This window comes from Nelumbo nucifera, chromosome 7, assembly GCF_055504915.1.
Source record: "Nelumbo nucifera cultivar China Antique chromosome 7, China Antique-T2T, whole genome shotgun sequence".
NCBI lineage: Eukaryota > Viridiplantae > Streptophyta > Magnoliopsida > Proteales > Nelumbonaceae > Nelumbo > Nelumbo nucifera.
Genome location: NC_142655.1, coordinates 17,098,452 through 17,119,963, shown reverse-complemented (window position 1 = coordinate 17,119,963; position 21,512 = coordinate 17,098,452). Strand labels below are relative to the sequence as shown.

General features: G+C 40.0%; 1 protein-coding gene across 4 annotated transcripts in view; it reads left to right on the top strand.

The window, feature by feature from the left end:
• LOC104607842 (ARM repeat superfamily protein) overlaps window positions 1–21,512 on the top strand; it is a 117,141-nt gene that overhangs the window by 85,206 nt on the left and 10,423 nt on the right. For all 4 annotated transcript variants that reach the window (XR_016078622.1, XM_010273590.3, XM_010273589.3 and 1 more), the window contains 4 exons: window positions 11,557–11,710; window positions 11,824–11,934; window positions 12,181–12,348; window positions 15,209–15,335. Coding sequence is in view for 3 of the 4 variants with exons in the window: in XM_010273590.3 (XP_010271892.1) it covers window positions 11,557–11,710; window positions 11,824–11,934; window positions 12,181–12,348; window positions 15,209–15,335 (560 nt within the window). In the remaining variant the exon portion in view is untranslated. The remainder of the gene's footprint in view (window positions 1–11,556; window positions 11,711–11,823; window positions 11,935–12,180; window positions 12,349–15,208; window positions 15,336–21,512) is intronic.

Genomic DNA, 21,512 nt, shown 5'->3' with positions numbered 1-21,512 from the left:
TAGGTTTTTCAGCAGGTTTAGCACCTAACAAACTTGTTTCTTCAAGCAAATCAAGAACATATTTCCTTTGACAAAAGTTAATACCATGCTTAGACCTTGCTACTTCTATCCCCAAGAAATACTTCAATTTACCAAGGTCCTTTGTCTGAAAATGTTCATGCAAAAAAGTCTTCAACCTGTCAATGCCCATTTTATCATTTCTGGTAATGACAATATCATCTACATACACCACCAATAGGATCTTCCCTGCCTGAGAGTCATGACTGAAGACTGAATGGTCTTGGCATTGTTTCATACCAAACTTCTTTACCACCTCACTAAATCTGCCAAACCATGCTCGATGAGACTATTTAAGCCCATAAATGGCCTTCAGTAGTCGGCACACCTTACCATCCTCCCCCTGAGCAACAAACCCTGGTGGTTGCTCCATATAGACCTCCTCGAGCAAATCACCATGCAAGAAGGCATTCTTGATATCAAGCTGACAGAGGGGCCAATCATACATCACAATAAGAGAAACCACAACACAGATTGAACCAATCTTAGCAACCGGGGAGAAAGTCTCTGTGTAATCAATACCATAGGTTTGGGAATACCCTTTGGCAACCAGTCTAGCTTTCAGCTGCTCTACACTACCATCAGGTAAGTACTTAGCTATATAAACCCACTTACAACCAACAGCCTGCTTAGTAGGAGGAAGAGTGGTGAGGTCCCATGTATGATTATGGGCCAGAGCTAAGAGTTCTTCCATCGCACGACACCATCCTAGAGAGTCAAGGGCTTCCTGGACATCCTTAGGGATAACAACAGAGGATAACAAAGAGATAAACTGGCGATGGGAAGCGGAAAGGTGAGTCAGTGAAACATAATTAGAAATAGGATGAAGGGTATAACTGCGTTTACCTTTCCGCAAGGCAATGGGAAGATAAAGATCAGATATTGGGGTTGGGGCTGGTGTGGGAACAACTGCCGGATTTGTCGACGATGATGGAGCTGGAGGAGGAGTCGGTACATGTAGGCGATGTGTATACACGTGATGGATAGGTGGTCGTTCAACAGGTGGTGGCACCAGAGGCAAGGACTTGGTCACAGCTGGAAGAGGAAGGGGAGGATGTGATGAAGAGGAAGAAACGTCACCGGACCCATGAAAAATGGAGAAGACTCAAAGAAGGTAACATCAATACACACAAAGGAACGTCGAGAGCTAGGATGATAACACTTATACCCTTTTTGAGTCCGGGAATAGCCAAGGAAGACGCACTTAATAGATCGTGCATCTAACTTGTCCTTTCCTGGCCCCAAATTATGAATGAAGCAAACACACCTAAAAACCCAAGAAGAAAGAGGAAACGGAGACAAGGTAGGAAACAATGTGGTGAATGGAGAATGACCATCAAGGATAGACGTGGGCATCCAATTAATCAAGAAGCAAGAAGTAAGCACTTCATCACTCCAAAAAGATTTGGGAACATTCATGTGATGCATGAGGGGTTGAGCTGTTTCCAAAAGATGATGATTCTTTCTCTTAACCACCCTGTTTTGTTGTGGGGTGTAGGTACACGAAGTCTGATGGATAATGCCATGTTGGTCTAGGTATTCTTGAAATGATGAAGAGAAATATTCACGGCCATTACCGGAACGAAAAATTTTAATGAGAACCACGTCATCCTTGAATAATCATCAACAAAAATGACAAAATATTTATATCCATTGTATGACATTACTTTATAAGGACCCCAAACATCTGAATGAACCAAAGAAAAAGGACTTGACATACGGTTATCAACTGTAGGACTAAAGGGAACACGATGATGCTTCCCCAACTGACACGACTCACAATCCAAAACAGACAGATGACTCAATGAAGAAACCAAAGACTTCACCAGTTGGAGAGTTGTTGACGTACTTCCACCACCATCAAGATAATACAATTCACCAGTTTCATGCCCTCCACCAATCTTCATCCCCGTCTTGAGATCCTGAAAAACACACGAAGAGGGGTAAAAGGTAATGGAGCAATTAAGAGACTTGGTCAACTTACTAACTGACATAAGATTAAAAGGAAATTTAGGGACATACAAAATTGAGGATAAGGATACAGGGTTCATGCTAACATTACCAACACCACAAATGAAAGATGTGCAACCATTAGCAAGGTAACAAATTGTGATGTTGGGCAATGAGAGAGGGAAGAAAACACACCTGGAGTTTCAGTTATGTGATCGGGGCTCCAGAATCAATAATCTAGGGATTGGGTGTGGATGCCAGACAAGCCATGCCTGAGTGTGCGAGAGTGGCCGTGTTCTACTGAGATGTGGCCTGAACAAACCTCTCATACTCATCACGGGGAATACTCATCATCTACTTCCCAGTAACATCTGCGGATGTAGAAGGTATCTAATTAGCTAAAGGACTCTCCTGTCTGAAGCTACTGTCACTAGTCATGACATGATTGACCCAAGTTGAGGGTGGACCATGCAAGTCATAGCAATAATTAATGGTATGTCCATCCATACCACAGTGTGTACACCTCCTTGGACCCAAACTACGTCCTCTGCCACGGGCTCCCCCTGAATCTCAACCTCCAGTACGACCACCACCACGGTTATATGTAGGTCCACTACCTCCACTCCGGCCATATGCCGGTCCATTGCTGCCACTACGGCCAGACTGAGCTCCCCGAGCTCCACCTCTAACATTACGGCCTCTGGATACTGCAAAGGCTGATCTATCGGAAACATTAGGGTTCTCGGTAGATCCAATGGAAATCCTCCTAAGTTGAGCAAACACCTCTTCTAAGGAAGGGAGAGTTGACCCTCCTAGTATCTGAGCCCACACTGGTTCATACTCAGATTTCAGCCCCACCAAAAATCAAGTAATATTAAGTTGTTCCCTCTGTTGTTGCTGAATTTTGACATTAGAAGTGAGGGGGTGATAAACATTCAATTCAATTCGAATGTTTCTCATACTAGCATAGTACTCCTTAAGACTCTGATTACGCTGTTGTAGATTAAAGTATTCCTGATACAATTGATATACTCTGGTTATATTGTCTTGGCCCGTCTTGACAGTGTGGCCGACAAGAAATAAGAGGAAGAGAAGAGAAGAGAAGAAGAAGAGAGAAGGGAGAAGAGAAGAGAAGAGAAGAAGAGAGAAGGGATTGGCAATGTAGCAGTACTAGCGGCACCAACTTTTATTATAACATATATAGGGCGGGAGAAATAACAAGGGAAAAGACCCTTGTGCCCCTGCTATAAGTGAGTACAATAACAGACATAACAAAAGTAAAAATATAGAAATAAAAAAGGCTTCAACTAGCCAAACAGACCCTAACACCAACAACTAAATTATTTCAACACACCCCCGCAAGTTGGAGCATAGATGTCAATCATGCCCAACTTGTCACACAAATCTTTGTGCCGCACATGATGAAGACCTTTGGTGAAGATATCTGCAAGTTGTTCTTCTAAGGTGACATATGGAGTACACACTTCTCCATTTACAAGTTTCTCTCTAATAAAATGCTTGTCCACTTCAATGTGTTTCGTCCTATCATGCAGGACTGGATTAGCAGCAATATTGATGGCAGCTTTATTGTCACAGTAGAGTGACATAGGATTGCTCACTGCAAAACCCAGTTCACCTAACAGACTTCTTATCCACATGATTTCAGCAACCCCATGAGACATTGCTCTATACTCTGCTTCAGCACTAGATCTAGCCACCACACTTTGTTTTTTACTTCTCCATGTGACCAGGTTTCCTCCTACAAAGGCACAATACCCACTGGTGGACTTTTGGTCATTTACTGCTCCTACCCAATCTGCATCAGTATATACTTCCACCTTTAAGTGACCATGTTTCTGGAACAACAAACCAGCTTCGGGAAACTTCTTGAGGTATCTTAGGATCCTCTTTGTAGCTTCAAAGTGAGTTGTCCTAGGATTGTGCATGAACTGACTAAGGACACCCACTACATAAGCAATATCAGGCCTGGTCATAGACAAATACAAAAGTCTCCCTACGAATCTTTGGAACTTCTTCACATCTTTCAAAAACTCTCCTTGACTGTCTCCTAGACGATAATTAGATTCAATTGGTGAGTCAATTGGTTTTACCCCCAACTTGTTTGTATCTTCTAGTAGATCTAGTACATATTTCCGTTGGGAAATAAAGATGCCCTTGTGAGAGCGGGCAACTTCAATTCCAAGGAAATAACGTAAGGGGCCTAGATATTTCACCTCAAATTGAGTGGCTAAGAATTTTTTTAGTCTCCGTATTTCAGCCTCCCAATCTCTTGTGATCACTATGTCATCCACATACACAATAAGAGCTGCAATTTTCCCTTCACCTCTTTTCACAAATAGAGTGTGATCTGACTAGCATTGTTTGAACCCCATCTGTTGAATTGCTAAATGGAACTTACTAAACCAAGCCCGAGGTGATTGTTTCAACCCATATAAAGATTTTTTTAACCTGCACACCTTTTGTTCACTACCTTTGGCACAGAATCCTGGAGGTTGGGTCATGTACACTTCCTCTTCCAAGTCACCATTCAAGAAAGCATTTTTTATGTCCAATTGGTGAAGTTCCCTGTCAAGATTTGTTGCCAATGAAAGAAGGATCCTGATAGAGTTCATCTTGGCTACTGGAGCAAAAGTCTCTGCATAGTCCACTCCATATACCTGTGTAAAGCCTCTTGCTACCAGTCTAGCCTTGTACCTTTCAACAGTTCCATCAGCCTTGTGTTTCACTGTGAACAACCACTTGCAACCCACTAGTTCCTTCCCTTTAGGAAGGTCCACCAACTCCCAAGTGTCATTTTTGTGTAAAGCATCAATTTTCTTTCCTGCATTGCATTTGTCCATTCAGGTTTAGACAAAGCTTCTGCCACATTCTTAGGAATGGGGACACTGTCCACAGAAGAGAGGAATGCACGGAATGAAGGTGAAACATGATCATAGGACACAAAATTAGAGATAGGATGATTAGTGGTACAAGACCTAACACCCTTTCTCTTAGCAATAGGAATATCAAGATCATTGATGATAGGTGAATCAACATTTAAAGGATTAGACTTATCAATAGAAGCAAGTGTACCTGGCTGATGAGACGGATCTGCCTCTGGTGAATCCGATGATGTTGGTTGCATAGTGTCAGGTTCCACGGCTTTTGAACTCTGTTGGCTTTTATGGCGACGATGAAAAATCCGGAATGGAGGAGGATCGGGTAAAGGAGGTAGTTGAGTTTGAGTCGCCTGTTTCTCCTCAACCCTACTCTCCCCCTGAGGAGAAACCGAGAAAAAAGGTTGATTCTCAAAGAAGGATACATCAATGGAGACATAGTACTTGCGAGAGGTAGGATCATAGCAGCAATACCCTTTTGAGATAAAGGGTAACCAAGAAAAACACAGGGAATAGCCCGATGATCAAGCTTACCTCGAGTAGGCGACAGGTTATGGACAAAGCAACGACACCCAAAAACACGCATCGAAGTGGTGGACAACGGAGCTGTAAGAAACAAAAGCTGATGTGGGGCCTTATACTTTAGTAACCGAGAGGGCATGCGGTTGATGATGTATGTAGCACATAAGACTGCATCCATCCAAAAACGTTTTGGCACATTCATATAAATTAATAAGCCACGAGCTACTTCAAGAAGGTGACGGTTCTTTCGTTCAGCAACACCATTTTGTTGGGGTGTCCTGGCACAAGAGCTTCGCTGAAGTGACCCACTCGAAGCAAAAAACTCCGTGAGATCACTATGGAAGTATTCCTTCGCATTGTTCGACTGGAAGATATGGATTTCCGTTTGGAACTGAGTGAACACCATGCGTTGAAAGTCTTTCACAATTTTTGGTACTTCATCTCGAGATCGCATAGGGTAAACCCAGGTATATCTAGAATAATCATCAATCAAGGTAATGAAGTACTTATATCCAGCCTCAGTGGGTAGAGTAACATGGCTCCAAACATCAGAATAAACAATATGAAATGGAAATTCAGATCTTTTATTTCGCAAAGGTAAAGAACATCTACAATGTTTACTCAATTGACATGTTTGACACTGTAACTGACTCACTGACAAGGACTCAAACAACTTTGGAAACATAACTTTTAATGACTCAAAAGAAAGATGACCTAGACGACTATGCCATAAATAGGCTTGACTCTCACTTGACAAACTCATGGACTCTGTAGCCACAAGATCAGCTTTGTTCTCCAACACGTAGAGACCATTCACCATGCTTCCTCTACCAATTGTCTTCCCTGAGGCCAAATCCTGAAACACACATGAAGACGGAAAAAAAGTGACTGAACAGTTCAAGGAGTGAGTTATACTACTAATGGATAGCAAATTAATAGGTAATTTCGGAACATGCACATTAGGAAGGGTAAGGCCAAGTGGAAGAGGTATGGTACCTCGGCCAGCTATGGTAGAAAAAGAACCATCAGCTAGTCTCACCTTATCTCTCCCAGAGAGAAGGTTATATGTCTGAAATAAATTTGACTTACCGGTCATGTGGTTTGAGGCTCCGAAGTCAATGACCCAAGGAGAATCAGTGGTATGAGATGACACATGGAAGGCAGTGGCAACATTACCTGATGTAGACGCAAAAGAGGTAGAGGGAGTAGGAACAGAATCTATCTGGCGGAGAGTCCTACCATACAAATCCAAATGTTCACGAAAGGAGTAGATAATTTCTTCCTTAGGGTCAGAACTGGGATGCCTCTCCTGAGTTACCAAAGGACTAGTCTCTGTCGACGCCATATTAGCTAAGTTATACTTTTTCTGATTCTGCTGGCTTGGTTTCTTGCTCTGATCAGGTGTTGACTTCTTACCCAAATCCTGTGCCCATTTAGGTTTTCCATGGAGATCCCAACATGTATCTCTCGTGTGTCGTGTCTTCTGGCAGTGAGTGCACCAAAGTTTACTCTTATCATCTGTTTTTTTTTGAGAGACACCTTTTTTTAAAAACACCTCCGACATTTGTATTTGAATTTCCCCGGACAGCTAGGGCAACTGACTCCCCTTCTACACAATTCATCACACTTCTTCTATTCTCTTCTGACTGCACTAATGCATACCCCTCCTGAACTGATGGCAAGTCTTTACTCCCCAAGATCTGCACCCTGATGGACTCATATGAAGGATTCAGCCCTAGTTGAAAGGCAAAGACCCGTTGCTGAGATACAAGTGACTTATACGCCTTTGCATCTTCATCACACTTCCAATTCACATCATGATAGTGATCAGGTTCTTTCCATATCGATGTCAAATCAGAATAGTACATCGAGAGACTCTTCTCCCCCTGCTTGCAAGTAGAGGATTCAGCTTGCAGTTGATATATCTTGGCATTGTGTCTCTACTCTGAATAGGTGGACTTTGCTTGTTCCCATATCTCACAAGCAGTTTCAGCCCACATAAAAGTCTTCCTTACATGTGGCAGCATGGAAACCAAGAGCCAAGACATCACCATACTATTCTCTTGGTTCCACCTATCATATTCAGCACTTCCGTACTTCGGTTCCTTCACTCTCCCATTGATGTATCCTATTTTCCCCTTAGCAGTGATGTAGAGTTTTATTCCCCTAGACCACTCAAGGTAGTTCAGACCATCAAAGGGAATAACAACCATGGGGAAACTCATATCCATTCCCTCACTCACTCCATTGTGGCTCCCTGAAATCTCTGAAGTAAGAGAATTCTTAGACGACATGGTCAAAACAGACAATCAGTCCCAAACACCAGACTTAGGACCCCTCCTTACTCCACAAAAAAATGCTCCACTCAGTCCACACCCACACTCTTGGGTTTGAAAACAGTCTGAGCACAGAAAGTACCAATTTTAGGACAAAAAAAGGCAATATTCGGCAGATTTCAGACCTGTACGGTTTAACTGTCCCAACCTACCAGCCTTCCAGAATGTCGAAGAACATTAATCTGCAAGAGAGATCCTTAACACTTATAATCAAGCCAAATAATTGAGATAACAGGTCATCCTTGACCTACAGTCGCCTTAACACAGGAACAGGATCACACGATCCCAAAAAACAGAGGTACAAAGATCTGATAGTATTCACTAGCCCAGATTCATTTGGTTTTTTCACTTGGTACACGACCAAGGAGGGTAAGGAAGAGAAAAAAGGAAGGACTATACCAGTTGTAGATCTGTTTTCCTCAGTCCAGATTCAGATCTCTGTTCCGCCCAAATTCAGCAAGTTGGAAGAGTGAAGTCTGTTCGATCTGTTCGATCAATGAAGTTTGTTCGATCTGTTCTCTCAGTTAGTATTCCCGCTCTGATACCATCTTGACAGTGTGGCCGGCCAGAAATAAGAGGAAGAGAAGAGAAGAGAAGAGAAGAAGAAGAGAGAAGGGAGAAGAGAAGAGAAGGGATTGGCAATGTAACAGTACTGGCGGCGCCAGCTTTTATTATAAGATATATAGGGTGGCAGAAATAACAAGGGAAAAGACCCTTGTGCCCCTGCTATAAGTGAGTACAATAACAGACATAACAGAAGTAAAAAAATAGAAATAACAAACGCTTTAACTAGCCAAACAGACCCTAACACCAACAACTAAATTATTTCAACAGCCCGAATACAACTTCTTAGCATGGTCCCACACTTCTTTGGCAGTATCAAGAAACATGAAATTTACACTAATCTTGGGTTCCATACTATTCCATAACCATGTGATAATCTGTGCATCTACTTGCTCCCAATCATCATACTCATGAGAATCGGTGGAGGGTTTTTCGTCCCTTGTGTGCTTCACCTTCTTCTTTGCCTTAAGAAGACTTCTACAGATTTAGCCCAAGGTACATAATTTTCTCCATTCAGCTTAATGGAGGTCATTTGAACATTCATGTAGTCAGTAGGAACCATCACACTAGTCTTGCTATCACTATTGTCTCCCATTGCTGAATTCTGGTATTACTGAATTCGGCACACTAGACCACACTACACACTGATTTCAGCGCTTACTATTGCTGTAAACTGCACTCTTTACACCACAAACCCTACCTCACGACCACCTGAAACTTCACCACACTGTTTAAGGAACACTTCCCCTTCGAATCACACTGAGAAATGCACAAACCCTAGCACATTACAATCTGAAATCCCACCATACAGTCTGAAACAGACTTATCATTTAATTCACACCAAGAAAATGCATAGAACCTCTTACCTGATCACCCGAAAATCAGACGACACAAGGCACCCACTGCACCACACGAATCAACCCTCTTCTCTTCATCGATTAGGGGAGGGCTTCTTAGAAACTGCAGCAACCGATCACGAACACCACAACTGGAGGCATAGAAACCTCCAAGGGAAGAGGGCAATCCTTCCTTTTCAGCCCTTTTCCTTATCTCCAACTGATGGCAAAGAAATTAAGAGAAAACCCTAGACTGGGTGCACAGAGAACATAATTCTGGGAAGATCCGATTTGCTCAGTTTAACTCTGATACCATATTAAAGTTCGGCCTGCCTGTTAGACTGATAACAGTCAAGGAAAAGAGATAAGAAAGAAAGAGAGAAAGAGAGAAAGGAGAAGAGTAGAAGAGAAGACAAGGAGGAAAAGGACTGGTTCGAATGAGAGAAAAAATCAACCCTCCCATTCGGCCAGATTTAGTTTATATTACTAAAATAATGTGGAAAAGTCACATGTGCCCCTACTTAAGTTAGGGACATTAGATCTAACATAAACATACACATCAGCACCTAAACATAAGCACAAAGACAGAAATTCTCCTACATACTCGACACTAACAATTGTTTGGATGGGACAAATCTGGGGATTTGTAAGGTTGATTCGCAAAATACAATTTGTAAGGTTGATTCTCATTTGGGAGCAAGAAATCTTATTCTTATTTACTTAGTAAATCTTGGCTAAAAATGGTTATTTATTTTTAATTTGATAAATTTCAATGCAATAAAATGTTTAAAGACTGACCCTAATTGCTTTGCATTTATTGAATTTACCCCCATTGGAACGAGATTCACTTGATTGATATATATTGGCAATTCAACAAAAACCCAAGAAATTTCTTTGAATCATATTCTTATATAAAAAAAAAAAACAGTTTTCTTTTGTTTGCTTGTTGATTCCTTTCTGTCCCAAATTTATGTGATTCTTGGTGAATTATTGCATGAAGAAACCAGCCCTTGTTACTAAGTTTGCCCTTATCAAAATAGAAAGATAATGTTGCGGTCCTTGTGGATACTGTTTCCTTGGCCAATAAGTCCAAAGCTAAGAAAGATTTAACAAAGGTTCATTGTTACGAGTGCAAATAGTACGATCATGTGATATCCCATTGCAAGAAGAAAAAATGTTTACACTTACTATAAGCAATATGGGCACATCATTGCTGAGTGTCCAACTCGAAGTCCCAAAGGGTCAGGACAAAAGAAGAGTAAATACAAAGCTTACCTGGCATCTATAGGGAGCTCGGATGACACCACTTCACATTTGTCTACTTCAGCTCAGTCATCTTTTTCCTCATCTGTTTCTTCTAAGGGGGAGAATTCCAGTGCTTTCACAAAGGAGAAGATGTGCCAACTAGTTTCCTTGGCCATTTCTTCTTTGTTCTCTGTCATTGGTCTTTCTACTGAATCCTCTTGTTATTATGCAACTCCGAGTCACTTGTGGATCATGTATTCTGGGGCCTTTAATTGTATGACAGGGGCCCTCTTGGTTAGACTTCTAATCCTCAACTTCTTGGTAAAACAAATTGTTAATGCTAATGGTGAGAAATTAAATATTGTTGGTTGTCATGATATTTACTTATCCACATCTTTAAATTTATCATTACTTCTTAAAACACTGTTCCTAAATTAACTATTAATTTGATATTTGTTGGCCAACTTGTTGAGGATGGTAATGTTGTTTCCTAAATTAACTTCAAATTCTTGGGACTGCCTCTTGTTAGGATCTACAAGTCAATGACAATCTGGGACTTGGTGTTTGGAATGTTCTATAAGGAAAGTAGTGGGGTGGAAGCAGGTTTGTTTGTCCAGAGGAAAGCATATATTCATATAGAGTGCCTTGACCAATCTTCCTGTTTATTCTGTGTCCTTTAATCCTTTTGGTATTGGCCTTGGTGGAAAAGATCTTTGGCATGCCCCTCATCTTCCTATTTCTTTTAATAAAATCTTGTTTCATCCCATAATGTTTTGTCCTCAAGAGAAAAGGGGAAACAAGAAAAGCGAAAAGTTGCCCACATTTGTATTTTGAATTGCTGATTTTTTTTTTTTTGTTTCTATTTCCACAATAGTTTTTCAATTGTGCAACTTATATAATCATGCCATATGTTCCTATGGAATTTGTTCTGGCTGTATATCAGATAGAATTATGTTCTGTCAGTTAACACTACAAATTGCTGATTGTTTGAATATATCAGAAATTCTTATGGAATGATAAGTTCTGATCCATTTAATTCAATGTTCAGCCTTATTTTGAACCTTGTAATTAGATTCGGAAAATGTAAAAAAGGAATTGAAAATGAAGTTGTATCTTTTATTTACAGCCATAATGTTAATTTTCATGCAGATTTGAGGATGACAAGGATGTCAGTGGCCTATTTGAGGAGTTGTGGGAAGAAAACACAAGCAGTGAAAGAGTCACCCTTCAATATTATATGGATGAAATTATTTCTCTTCTTTCTGAGGGAATTATGTCTTCTTCATGGGCTAATAAGAAAAGGGTAAGCCCTGTTACTCATTAACTAATGATCTCACTGAGATCATAAAATGTATAACCATGTTTGTGTTCTTTCTGACTTAGTTGTGTTATAATGTTCATTGTGCTTGCATGTAGTCAGCAAAGGCTATCAGAAAGCTAAGTGAAGTTTTGGGAGAATCTCTTTCTTCCCATCATCATGTCTTGCTCAAATCTCTTATGAAAGAATTACCTGGTCGTTTATGGGAGGTAGGACCATTCAACTCATTGTATTCAGTAAAAGGAAGTACAAAATATTTTAAAACTTAGAGATGATATACATGCCCTGACTTTTCCAGTTGCCCAGTCACCATGCTATAAATGTGCCAATGTTGCTTAATCCAACCGTATAAAATAAAATGGAGACCATTCTGTTATCTATGCATGTAATTTAATGGTTTATCTAGATATTACTGTTTTAAGCAGTTCAACTTCTTATAACTGTATGTTTGACAGGGAAAGGATACTATTTTGTATGCAATTGCTGCTGTTTGTTTGTCTTGCCACAGCGCAATTTCTGTTGAGGATCCAGAAGCCCCAAGTTCAATTTTGAATGTAATAGCATCTGTGTGCACCAAAAAGGACAGGGCATACTGTGAAGCAGCTTTTTTCTGTCTAGAACAGGTAAATTGTGCCAAATTACTTTCAAAAGTTATCAAATGACTCATTTACTTCAAGTCATTTTAACAAGTAGCTTCGAGCATTTTTTTTATCAATAACAGAAACATTTCATTAATTAAAGAACCAGAGCTTACAAGGGAAGAAAAGGGGAGAGAGAAAATCTCACCCACTGAAACTGAATCTCTATTCCCCGAGTTACCCATTCAAAGTAACTTCAAGCATTTAGCAGGAAGCTTCCTTGCCCACGGTTCTGATTTCTGTTTCAGGAGATTTTGATTGTTCAATAATAGAAAAGTTTGTTGTAATATCACAGGAAACTTTCTAATGGCATAATGTTCTATGGTTTGTGGTAAATATTAGGAAAAGTATAAAAATCTTCCTCTGAAACTTAAATGATTAGGTATAAGAAAAAAACTACCAGATGTTCTGGATGTTTGACAGGGAAAGGATGTTATTTTACATGGAATTGTTGTTGTTTGTTTTTCTTGCTATAAAACAACTGGAAAGTTTGATGTTTCATTTTACCTTGAGTTTTGCTTACCATCATTTTGACAACATTCTTGTTTTCTTTCTTGACAACTATCCCAGAATATTTTTTTCTAAGAGCAGTTCAGTTTTCTTTTCTATTTTCCCCATCCCCACCAGGTACTTGGTCTCCTCAATGGGGTTGAGGATGGAGATTGCCTTGGCGGGGGCAGGGCATGGATGGGGAGTGAAGTCACCCCCCTAACCGTGATTATATATTTTAAATGTTATTTAACTAAATATATTGTTAGAGTCAGCTGTACAAGGGTAGTACAGTCCTTTTATGTTTAGTTATATATGTACTGCTCAGCTTATGTGGCTCTCACTTAAGTGAGGGCACAATGGTAATCCTTGTGTATCTTAGAAGAGTATAAATAAAAGAAGGGCTGACTAGAGGGATTTGATTTTTCTCTCTAGTTCGGCTGTGACCTTTTCTCCTTCTTTTCCTTCGATTTCTTCTTCTCCTTCTCTCTCTCTTTTCCTTCTCTTTCTTCTGACCTGAACATATACGAACATCTAATTTGAGTTTTATCATATATTATATTATTTATGTTTGAATTCAGTCTTGAAGAAAGAAGAGAAACAGGAAGAAAAGAAGCTTAGAAGAAATGGGCAGCTACTCTCTACAGCCACCAACTATCTTTTATATAAGGCAATAAAAAATGGGAATTCTTTCATAAAATATGGGCCATCTCTTCTGGTGAGAAAAATTTGAAGTGGGCCAGCTCCACCATAAATGAGGGCTTTTTGTTAGGAATTCTTTCATTAAAAAAATAAATAATGCTTTTAATATGTTGCAAAAAAAAACCTGGATGGTGTATTTCTCCATACATTTACCTCTTATGCAAGCAAGCGAGGAGGACACTTACCACTTGCTAATCTCCTATTCTTTTATTGAGGGTATTTGAAACTGTTTCTTAGGACTTTTTGGGCTCCATTTGGTGCTCCCTTCAGATTTGAGTGGCATCTTCAGCTCATCCTATTCTGGTGCTCTTAGGAAAGGGGTAGGATTATGTGGAAAAGTACTAGGGCAGCTGTTTTGTGGACTCTATGGGAAGAAAGGAATTTTAGGTTTTTTCATGACAAAGAAAGGCTGAGAAGCTCGCTTATTGAATGCATAAAAGTAAAGGTGATCTGCTGGATTAAGAATGGATCTTTTTAATTCATTTTCTTTTGAAGACATGGAAAGAGAATGTTTATGGATAGCTCAATCATCTTTGGCAAAAGAGGATGAGCTCTAGATGAATCCTACCCTCATTTCAATTAATCTTAAATTTGATGACTGCAGTGGAGGAAATCCAGTCCTACAAAGTGTGCATCTAGAAAGATCTCTTAACTTATGGAACTTGGTTGTGGAGGGGGATGCCAAACTCATGAGTAGCTGGCTCATGCAAAAGTGGACTGACTCCGTGGAGCATTATGAGAGAGAACCGAAATGCTGGAAAGAACCTAGTAATTAGTTGACATACAGATCAGCTAATGAATTGGCTGATGCATTGGCAAAACAAGGGGTGGAGAGAAGGAATCTATTTTGGGCTCAGCTGGGGAATAGAAATACTTTTTATTAATACTGATTCAATAATATTGTTTTAAGGGTTGGTGGCCTAGAGTGGCCACCATTGGGGATGCATGGCATCATTGTGAAGATTTCTATTTATCCATAAAAAAAATGTAATACTCTAGAAGTCTTCATGCAGTATCCGGTGTTGCATGGGGTACATATTGTGTCCAATGCTGGTGGACCAGGCACATATGGGTATCCGTGTATAGTAGGAGATCTCTATTTTGAACTTGACACGGTGTATGCATCATGGACAATAACTGATGTTGGATTTGATCCTGGGTTCCGGATTAAAAAAAATGGAACATATGCAAGACCGCTTTTGAGCTGTAAGCTAACATGGATTGGCACAGAAATCCTCCACTAGGGAAAAATAAGTGGAATCATCTAAGGATTTTCCCTAGTTTACTTGATTGGGAAACCCTTTCCTTACATATAAATATAAATACATTAATACATACATATTTTATGAACAAAAATGAATTTTGTTGTGTTGTAAAAGAACACACACTTACCATTTTTATTGGGTATCAAGCATGTTCCTGATGTGGTTCAACATTGTGTTGTAAAAGAACACACACTTGACATTTTTATTGGGTATCAAGCACGTTCCTGATGTGGTTGAACATTGTTTTTGAAAGATTGTTTTTTGTGATTTATACAATTATGTAGTTCACTGTTTTTACATCTTTAGAGAAGACACCAGTTCCTAATTCATGATTCAACAGGTTCTTAGTTTGGAGAGATGTAGTGATTTGCCTTCTTGTGTTTTTGCAGGTTATTAATGCCTTTTCTAAGCCAGAGTTCTTTAATATGGCTTTTCCTTTGTTATTTGAGTTTTGCAAGCAGACCAATGTCACCAAACCTGGGCAATCACCCTTGGCAAATGATGCAATTAAATCAGGTAGTTATACAAGCCCTAGCTTCTATTCAGAAATATTGTATTTTTGTGTCTATATAACCTCTTAGAGAAGAAAGTTAGACTGGGCAAGGTTTTCCCTTGCATATTTGCATGCATATATTTCAATTAGTTACTCTCGAGCTTCATCTAGAGGCATGCTTTCCTATTAGTATCATAGAAATTCTATCATGCATCTAGATCTTGAAATTACCAGTTTGATGTAGCATATATCTCATGATTTAACAAAGCTAATCGTTTTTAGGTAATCAGATCAAGATTTATTTCAAGCCTTGGGGGGTCTTCCAAAGAGGGGTAGAAAAGTGAGAAACTGGGTCTCATGAAAATTGACTATGGTTGGCCGAGTTTTGGAGAGATTAGAGGAGCTGGATGGCTAGTTTGTATTGGAAGAAGAATTATTGTGATAAGCAAGTGTAAATGATAAGAAGATTATTTTTATTATTATTTTTTTTTGTATTGGAAGAAGAATTACAGGGTCTCAGATTTGGAAAATGATGGTAGAAGAGAAAATTGATGGGCTTAGAGAGAGAGACAGAGAGAGATCTGAAAGCAATGAGTAAGCCTGCTCTTTTAACAAATTACTATAAGTAAACAGTAAATAAATCTTGAAATATTGGATTTTCATACAAGGAACCTCCTAAATATGTTAGAACTATATTAGTTTAATTAAAGAATATTTTAAGGCACTCTCTATGATTATGGAATGAAAATTAAAAGCTTACTTAACTTCAAATTATTCCCAAAAATTTTTCAACAAAAATATATCCAAAACAAATTCATGAAGTTGCAAAATTGCATATGATTTGATTAATTAGAAAACAACTGCCTTTGGTTGGAAATGCTCATGCTATGTAAGGCATCCTTTTAGCGGGCAGTTAGACTCGTGGGTGCCAGCAATAGCTGCATGCTCCACTTTGTAGTTTTATTTCAAAATCACCTATTTCTGTCTCCATGATTCGCAACACCTACATATAATTTGAGCAGATCTGATTTTTGGTAGACGAAGTTTATATTCAGTCATAAAACAAGATATATCCCCATTACAGGTCTGACTGGTTTTACTGAAAAGGATGAACCCAAATCATTACTCTATTTTATACAGAAACACACAAAGTTTTAATCTAGGGTTACATGATCCATAAAACAGTTCAAGAGCCCATGTCTTGGAACATGTTTTTTTTTTTTTTTTGATAAATAAAGAACCATATTCCATTAATTCAAAGATTGGTTACATGAAAATCCCCTTAGAGAGGCACGGGGTGCTGCCTCTCCATACAGAAAACACAAAAACTACATTAAAAAGTGCATGACTGTTAAAAAAACATAAATTACAGTTGCGCCCAGAACAATGTTTCCCTGTTTGTTTCTTGTTTTGCCAAGACATCAGAAAATACATTAGCTGATCTCCCAACCCACTGTACTGTTACAGACATATTCCCTGTCAGCCATTTGAATTTCTTTATCTTATTCTTGTAGTCCCACGTGACATTCTCCGGATTATTTAACCAGTTCACCACCGTCTTAGAGTCCCCTTCAACCAGAAGCTGCTCCACACCCATTTCTTTTGTAAGAATGATTGCTTGTATTGCAGCTAACAGCTCTGCCCGAATAGAGTTCCCAACACCTAAAGGGCCAGAGTATAGTAAAATAGCCTCTCCAGCCTCATTCCTCAGTACACCTCCCAATCCGGAGGGACCCGGGTTGCCCTGTTTACTTCCATCAAAATTCAGCTTCAAAGAACCATGAGGAGGGGGGACCCATCTTGCCATTACCTTTACCTTGGAGGAGGAACAGCTTGCTACTGATAACCAATCCGTCCAACGGTCAGTAAAGGAGAAATGATCAAACAAATCCAGTCTTTAACCAATGTATTGCCCTATACATAATGCAGTCCTTCAAGGCCTGACTGCTCCTCTCCTTTTGCTGGAAGATCCTGGCATTCCTTTCTTCCCAAATTGTCCATAAAAAGGCTGCTCGTGCACACCTCCACATTTTCTTTCCTCTTTTATGGGGCCAATAGAACATAGAAGGGTTAAAGGCTATACTTACTTCTGTTGGCATATCCCATCTACACCCAAACAATGATAGAAGCCAAACCCAGAGATCTGCAGTGACACTACAAGATAAAAATAAGTGATAGCAGTCCTCACCATGAGATCTGCAAAGAGTGCACCAGTTTGGAGAAATACATAGGAAGGGTCTTCTTTTTTGTAGGTTATCCATTGTGCTTACTTTACCATGCCATACTTCCCAACACAAAGCCATAACCTTGGGGGGGAACCGGCCTACACCAGACTTTTTTGGAAGGGAAACTTTGTTGAGAGGAGGTTTGGCACAGGAAATTAAAAAAGGAACCACAAGAAAAAGACCCATTGGGGTGAATGGCCCAAATCCTCTTATCAGGCTTCAAAGGATCCAACCAAACCTTATCGAGGAGACCAAGAAGAGCAGACAAACAATCAACTTCATCCTCCCTTAACCCTCTATAGAAACCAAAATCCCAAGACAAAGACTATAAGCTGAAATGTTGTAGCCGAAGTAGTAGAAGAGAGGAGACCAAGAGGTGCTGAGAATATCGAACTACATAACCTAGTCGACAGTACTATCATTTATATTAGATTACAGTACAATGTTATAGGAAATGTCTGGAATGCCCCTAATTAGTGATGGGACACCCAGACTACTTAAAACACCAAATAAACTTGGGCCCATTAACATAGGTCCAGTACATAACAACTTAAACAAAATACAGACTAATAATAACACTTATCAGCTGAACCATCAATACATAAAAAAACCCTTCAACCTAACACTCCCCCTCAAGCTAAGCATGGATGTCAATCATGTTTAGCTTGCCAAGAAGGTCCACGAATTTTGCTGCAGCCAACCCTTTAGTCAGTACATCTACAATTTGCATCTTAGATGGAGTATAAGGAATGCAAAGTTCTCCCGAGACTATTCTCTCTCTAACAAAATGTCGATCGATCTCAATATGTTTTGTCCTGTCATGTTGCACAGGGTTATTTGCAATGTTGATGGTAGCCTTGTTGTCACAATACAATCTGAGAGGGCCCTCAGCTTTAATGCCAAGCTCATTAAGAATAGTTTTGAGCCATAGGAGTTCAGCAACCCCGTGAGCCATAGCTCCATATTCAGCTTCGGCACTTGATCTAGCAACTACATTCTGCTTCTTGTTGCGCCATGTAACTAGGTTCCCTCCCACAAATGTACAATATCCTGAAGTTGATTTTCTGTCCCCAACAGAACTGGCCCAATCTGCATCAGTATAAGCTTCAATTTCAATTTTATTGTTTTTTCTGAATAGAATTCCCTTTCCTGGGCAAGTCTTCAAGTACCTGAGAATCCTTTCAACTGCTTTCATATGAGGGATCTTTGGAGGGTGCATGAACTGACTGACAACATGCACAACATAAGCAATATCTGGTCGAGTGAGAGATAAATATATCAGCTTCCCTACCAATTTTTGGTATCTCTCTCTATCACAGTAGTCCTCCCCTACTGATTCTTGTAGGCCATGATTCTGTTCTATTGGAGTATCTGCTAGTCTACACCCTATCATGCCTGTCTCTAGGAGGTCAAGAACATACTTCCGCTGACATATGTAGATCCCCTCTTTTGACCTAGCAACTTCAATCCCAAGAAAATATCTCAAATGACCCAAGTCTTTGATCTCAAATTCAGAAGCTAAAAACTCCTTCCGTCTTTTGATCTCTTCCAAGTCATTCCCGGTAATCACCATATCATCCACATAAACAATGAGTGTTGTAAGTTTGCTATCCTATCTCCTTATGAACAAGGTATGGTCTGCACCACTCTGAGTGTACCCCACTTTCTTCATGGCCCCCACAAAGCCACTCAAACCATGCACAAGGAGACTGTTTTAAACCATATAATGCTTTCCTCAGTTTACACACCTTTCTATCAAAGTCATAGCCTGGTGGATGTTCCATAAATACCTCTTCATGAAGGTCACCATTTAGGAAGGCATTCTTCACATCCAGCTGATGAAGTTCCCATAAAAAATTTGCTGCCAATGACAATAGAACCCAAATTGTGTTGAGCTTTGCTACTGGGGCAAAGGATTCTTTGTAGTCAATCCCTTCTTTTTGAGTAAACCCCTTTGCCACAAGCCTGGCCTTGTACCTCTCAATGGACCCATCCTCCCTATGCTTTACAGTAAACACCCACTTGCACCCGACAATGCTCTTCCCCTCTGGCAGATCCACTAATTCCCAAGTTCTTGCTTTCATTAGGGCTTTCATCTCTTCATTCATAGCTTCTTTCCACCTTGGATCAGACACAGCCTCTGAGTACCTAGAAGGAACATGTACAGAGGAAAGAGCAGACACAAAGGAGTGATAGGCTGGAGATAAATGTGAGTAAGAAACAAAATCAGCAATGGGATGCCGAGTGGTGCAAGAATGGATAGGCTTACGGAGAGCAATAGGAAGATCCAAATCAGAAGTATGTGTGTTGGAATTACCTTGGATTGCAGAGACAGATTGATCCGAGTCCAACTGGTTGCTGTCATGAGTTTGAGGGCCCTTTTTCCTTCTGTTGTAGGTGATTCGTATCTCTTTTTGTTCCCTACTGGAGCCTTCAGGGATATCTGCAGTATCAGGAGAGGTAACCGGCACAGTGGGAGCCTCACTAGGTTGACCCGGGATGCCACAACTAGGAGTAGAAGAAGAGGATGGAAGGCCCGAGGCAGAGAGGAGAACAAAAAATGAGGGAGAATGAGAATCCTCTTCCATCCCACTAGTCTCCCCCTGAAGAGGATTCTGAGAAGACTGAAAATAGGGTTGAGACTCAAAAAAGACCACATCTCTAGTGACATACTTTCTCTTGGAAACAGGATCATAACACTTGTAACCCTTTTGTGTAGGAGAATACCCCAAAAATATTCCTTTCGTAGCCCTTGGATCCAACTTGGTCTTCTTTGGATCCTTCACATGTATAAAACATATACAGCCAAAGACCCGTGGAGGAAGAAGAAAGTTTGGAAGAGTAGGACACAGAACAAAGAAAGGGGTTTTCATACCCAACACCTTAGATGGCATCCGATTTATCAGATATGATGCAGTAAGTACAGCTTGAGACTAGTATTGCTTGGGAACCTTGTGTTGGAATAGTAAGGCTCGAGTTGTCTCCAATAGATGTCTATTCTTGCACTCACCAACCCCATTTTGCTGAGGGGTATTAGCACAGGATGATTGATGTAACATGCCAGCATCTTCCATGAATAAGTTCAAGGATTTTTCAAAGTATTCAGCAGCATTAATTGATCGGAATTGCTTAATCCTCTTATCAAATTGTGTTTCAATCATTTTGCAAAATGCCATAGTTATCCGTGACACTTCATCTCTTCCTTTTAACAGGTAGATCCATGTGCATCGAGAGTAGTGGTCAATAAAACTGATAAAGTAACGGAAGTCACCAATAGAAACAATAGGTGAAGGGCCCTAACGTCAGAATGAACCAAATAAAAAAGAGCTCGAATTTCATTACTGGAAATTGGATAAACAGTTCTACATTGTTTTGACATTTGACATACTTCACAGACTAAACTCTGACTTGAAATGCCCTTAAACAATTCGGGAAACAACATTTCTAATGAAGAGAAAGGTAAATGACCTAGCCTAGCATGCCACAGATGCAACGTAGCTATTGACTCCACACTCTCCGAACTACTAGCAGCTGATGCTTGTATGTGAACCAATGTCTGCATCAAAATAGTAGAGGCTTCCATACTCATGACCGCTCCCAATCGTTCTCCTCGTCAATCTGTCCTGAAAGACACAATGAGTAGGAAAAAAGGTTATACTACAGTTCAAATTTTTGGTAAGTTTTGAAACAGACAAGATTTGAGGTGAGACTGGGAACATGTAGAACTGATTTAAGAGAGAGGTCCTTGCTTAGGTCAACCACCCCTTTTCCAGAGATGGTGGAGAAAGACCCGTCAGCAACTCTCATCTTATCCTGACCAGACAACAATTGATATGAAGAGAATAAGGAGGACATATGTGTCATGTGGTCAGTTGCATCGGAATCAATAACCCAAGAAGTAGAGTCAATAGAACTAGTTGCACTAAAGGCAGAGACTATACCTGATATGGCAAGAGAGGTGGAAGCAAAAGAATT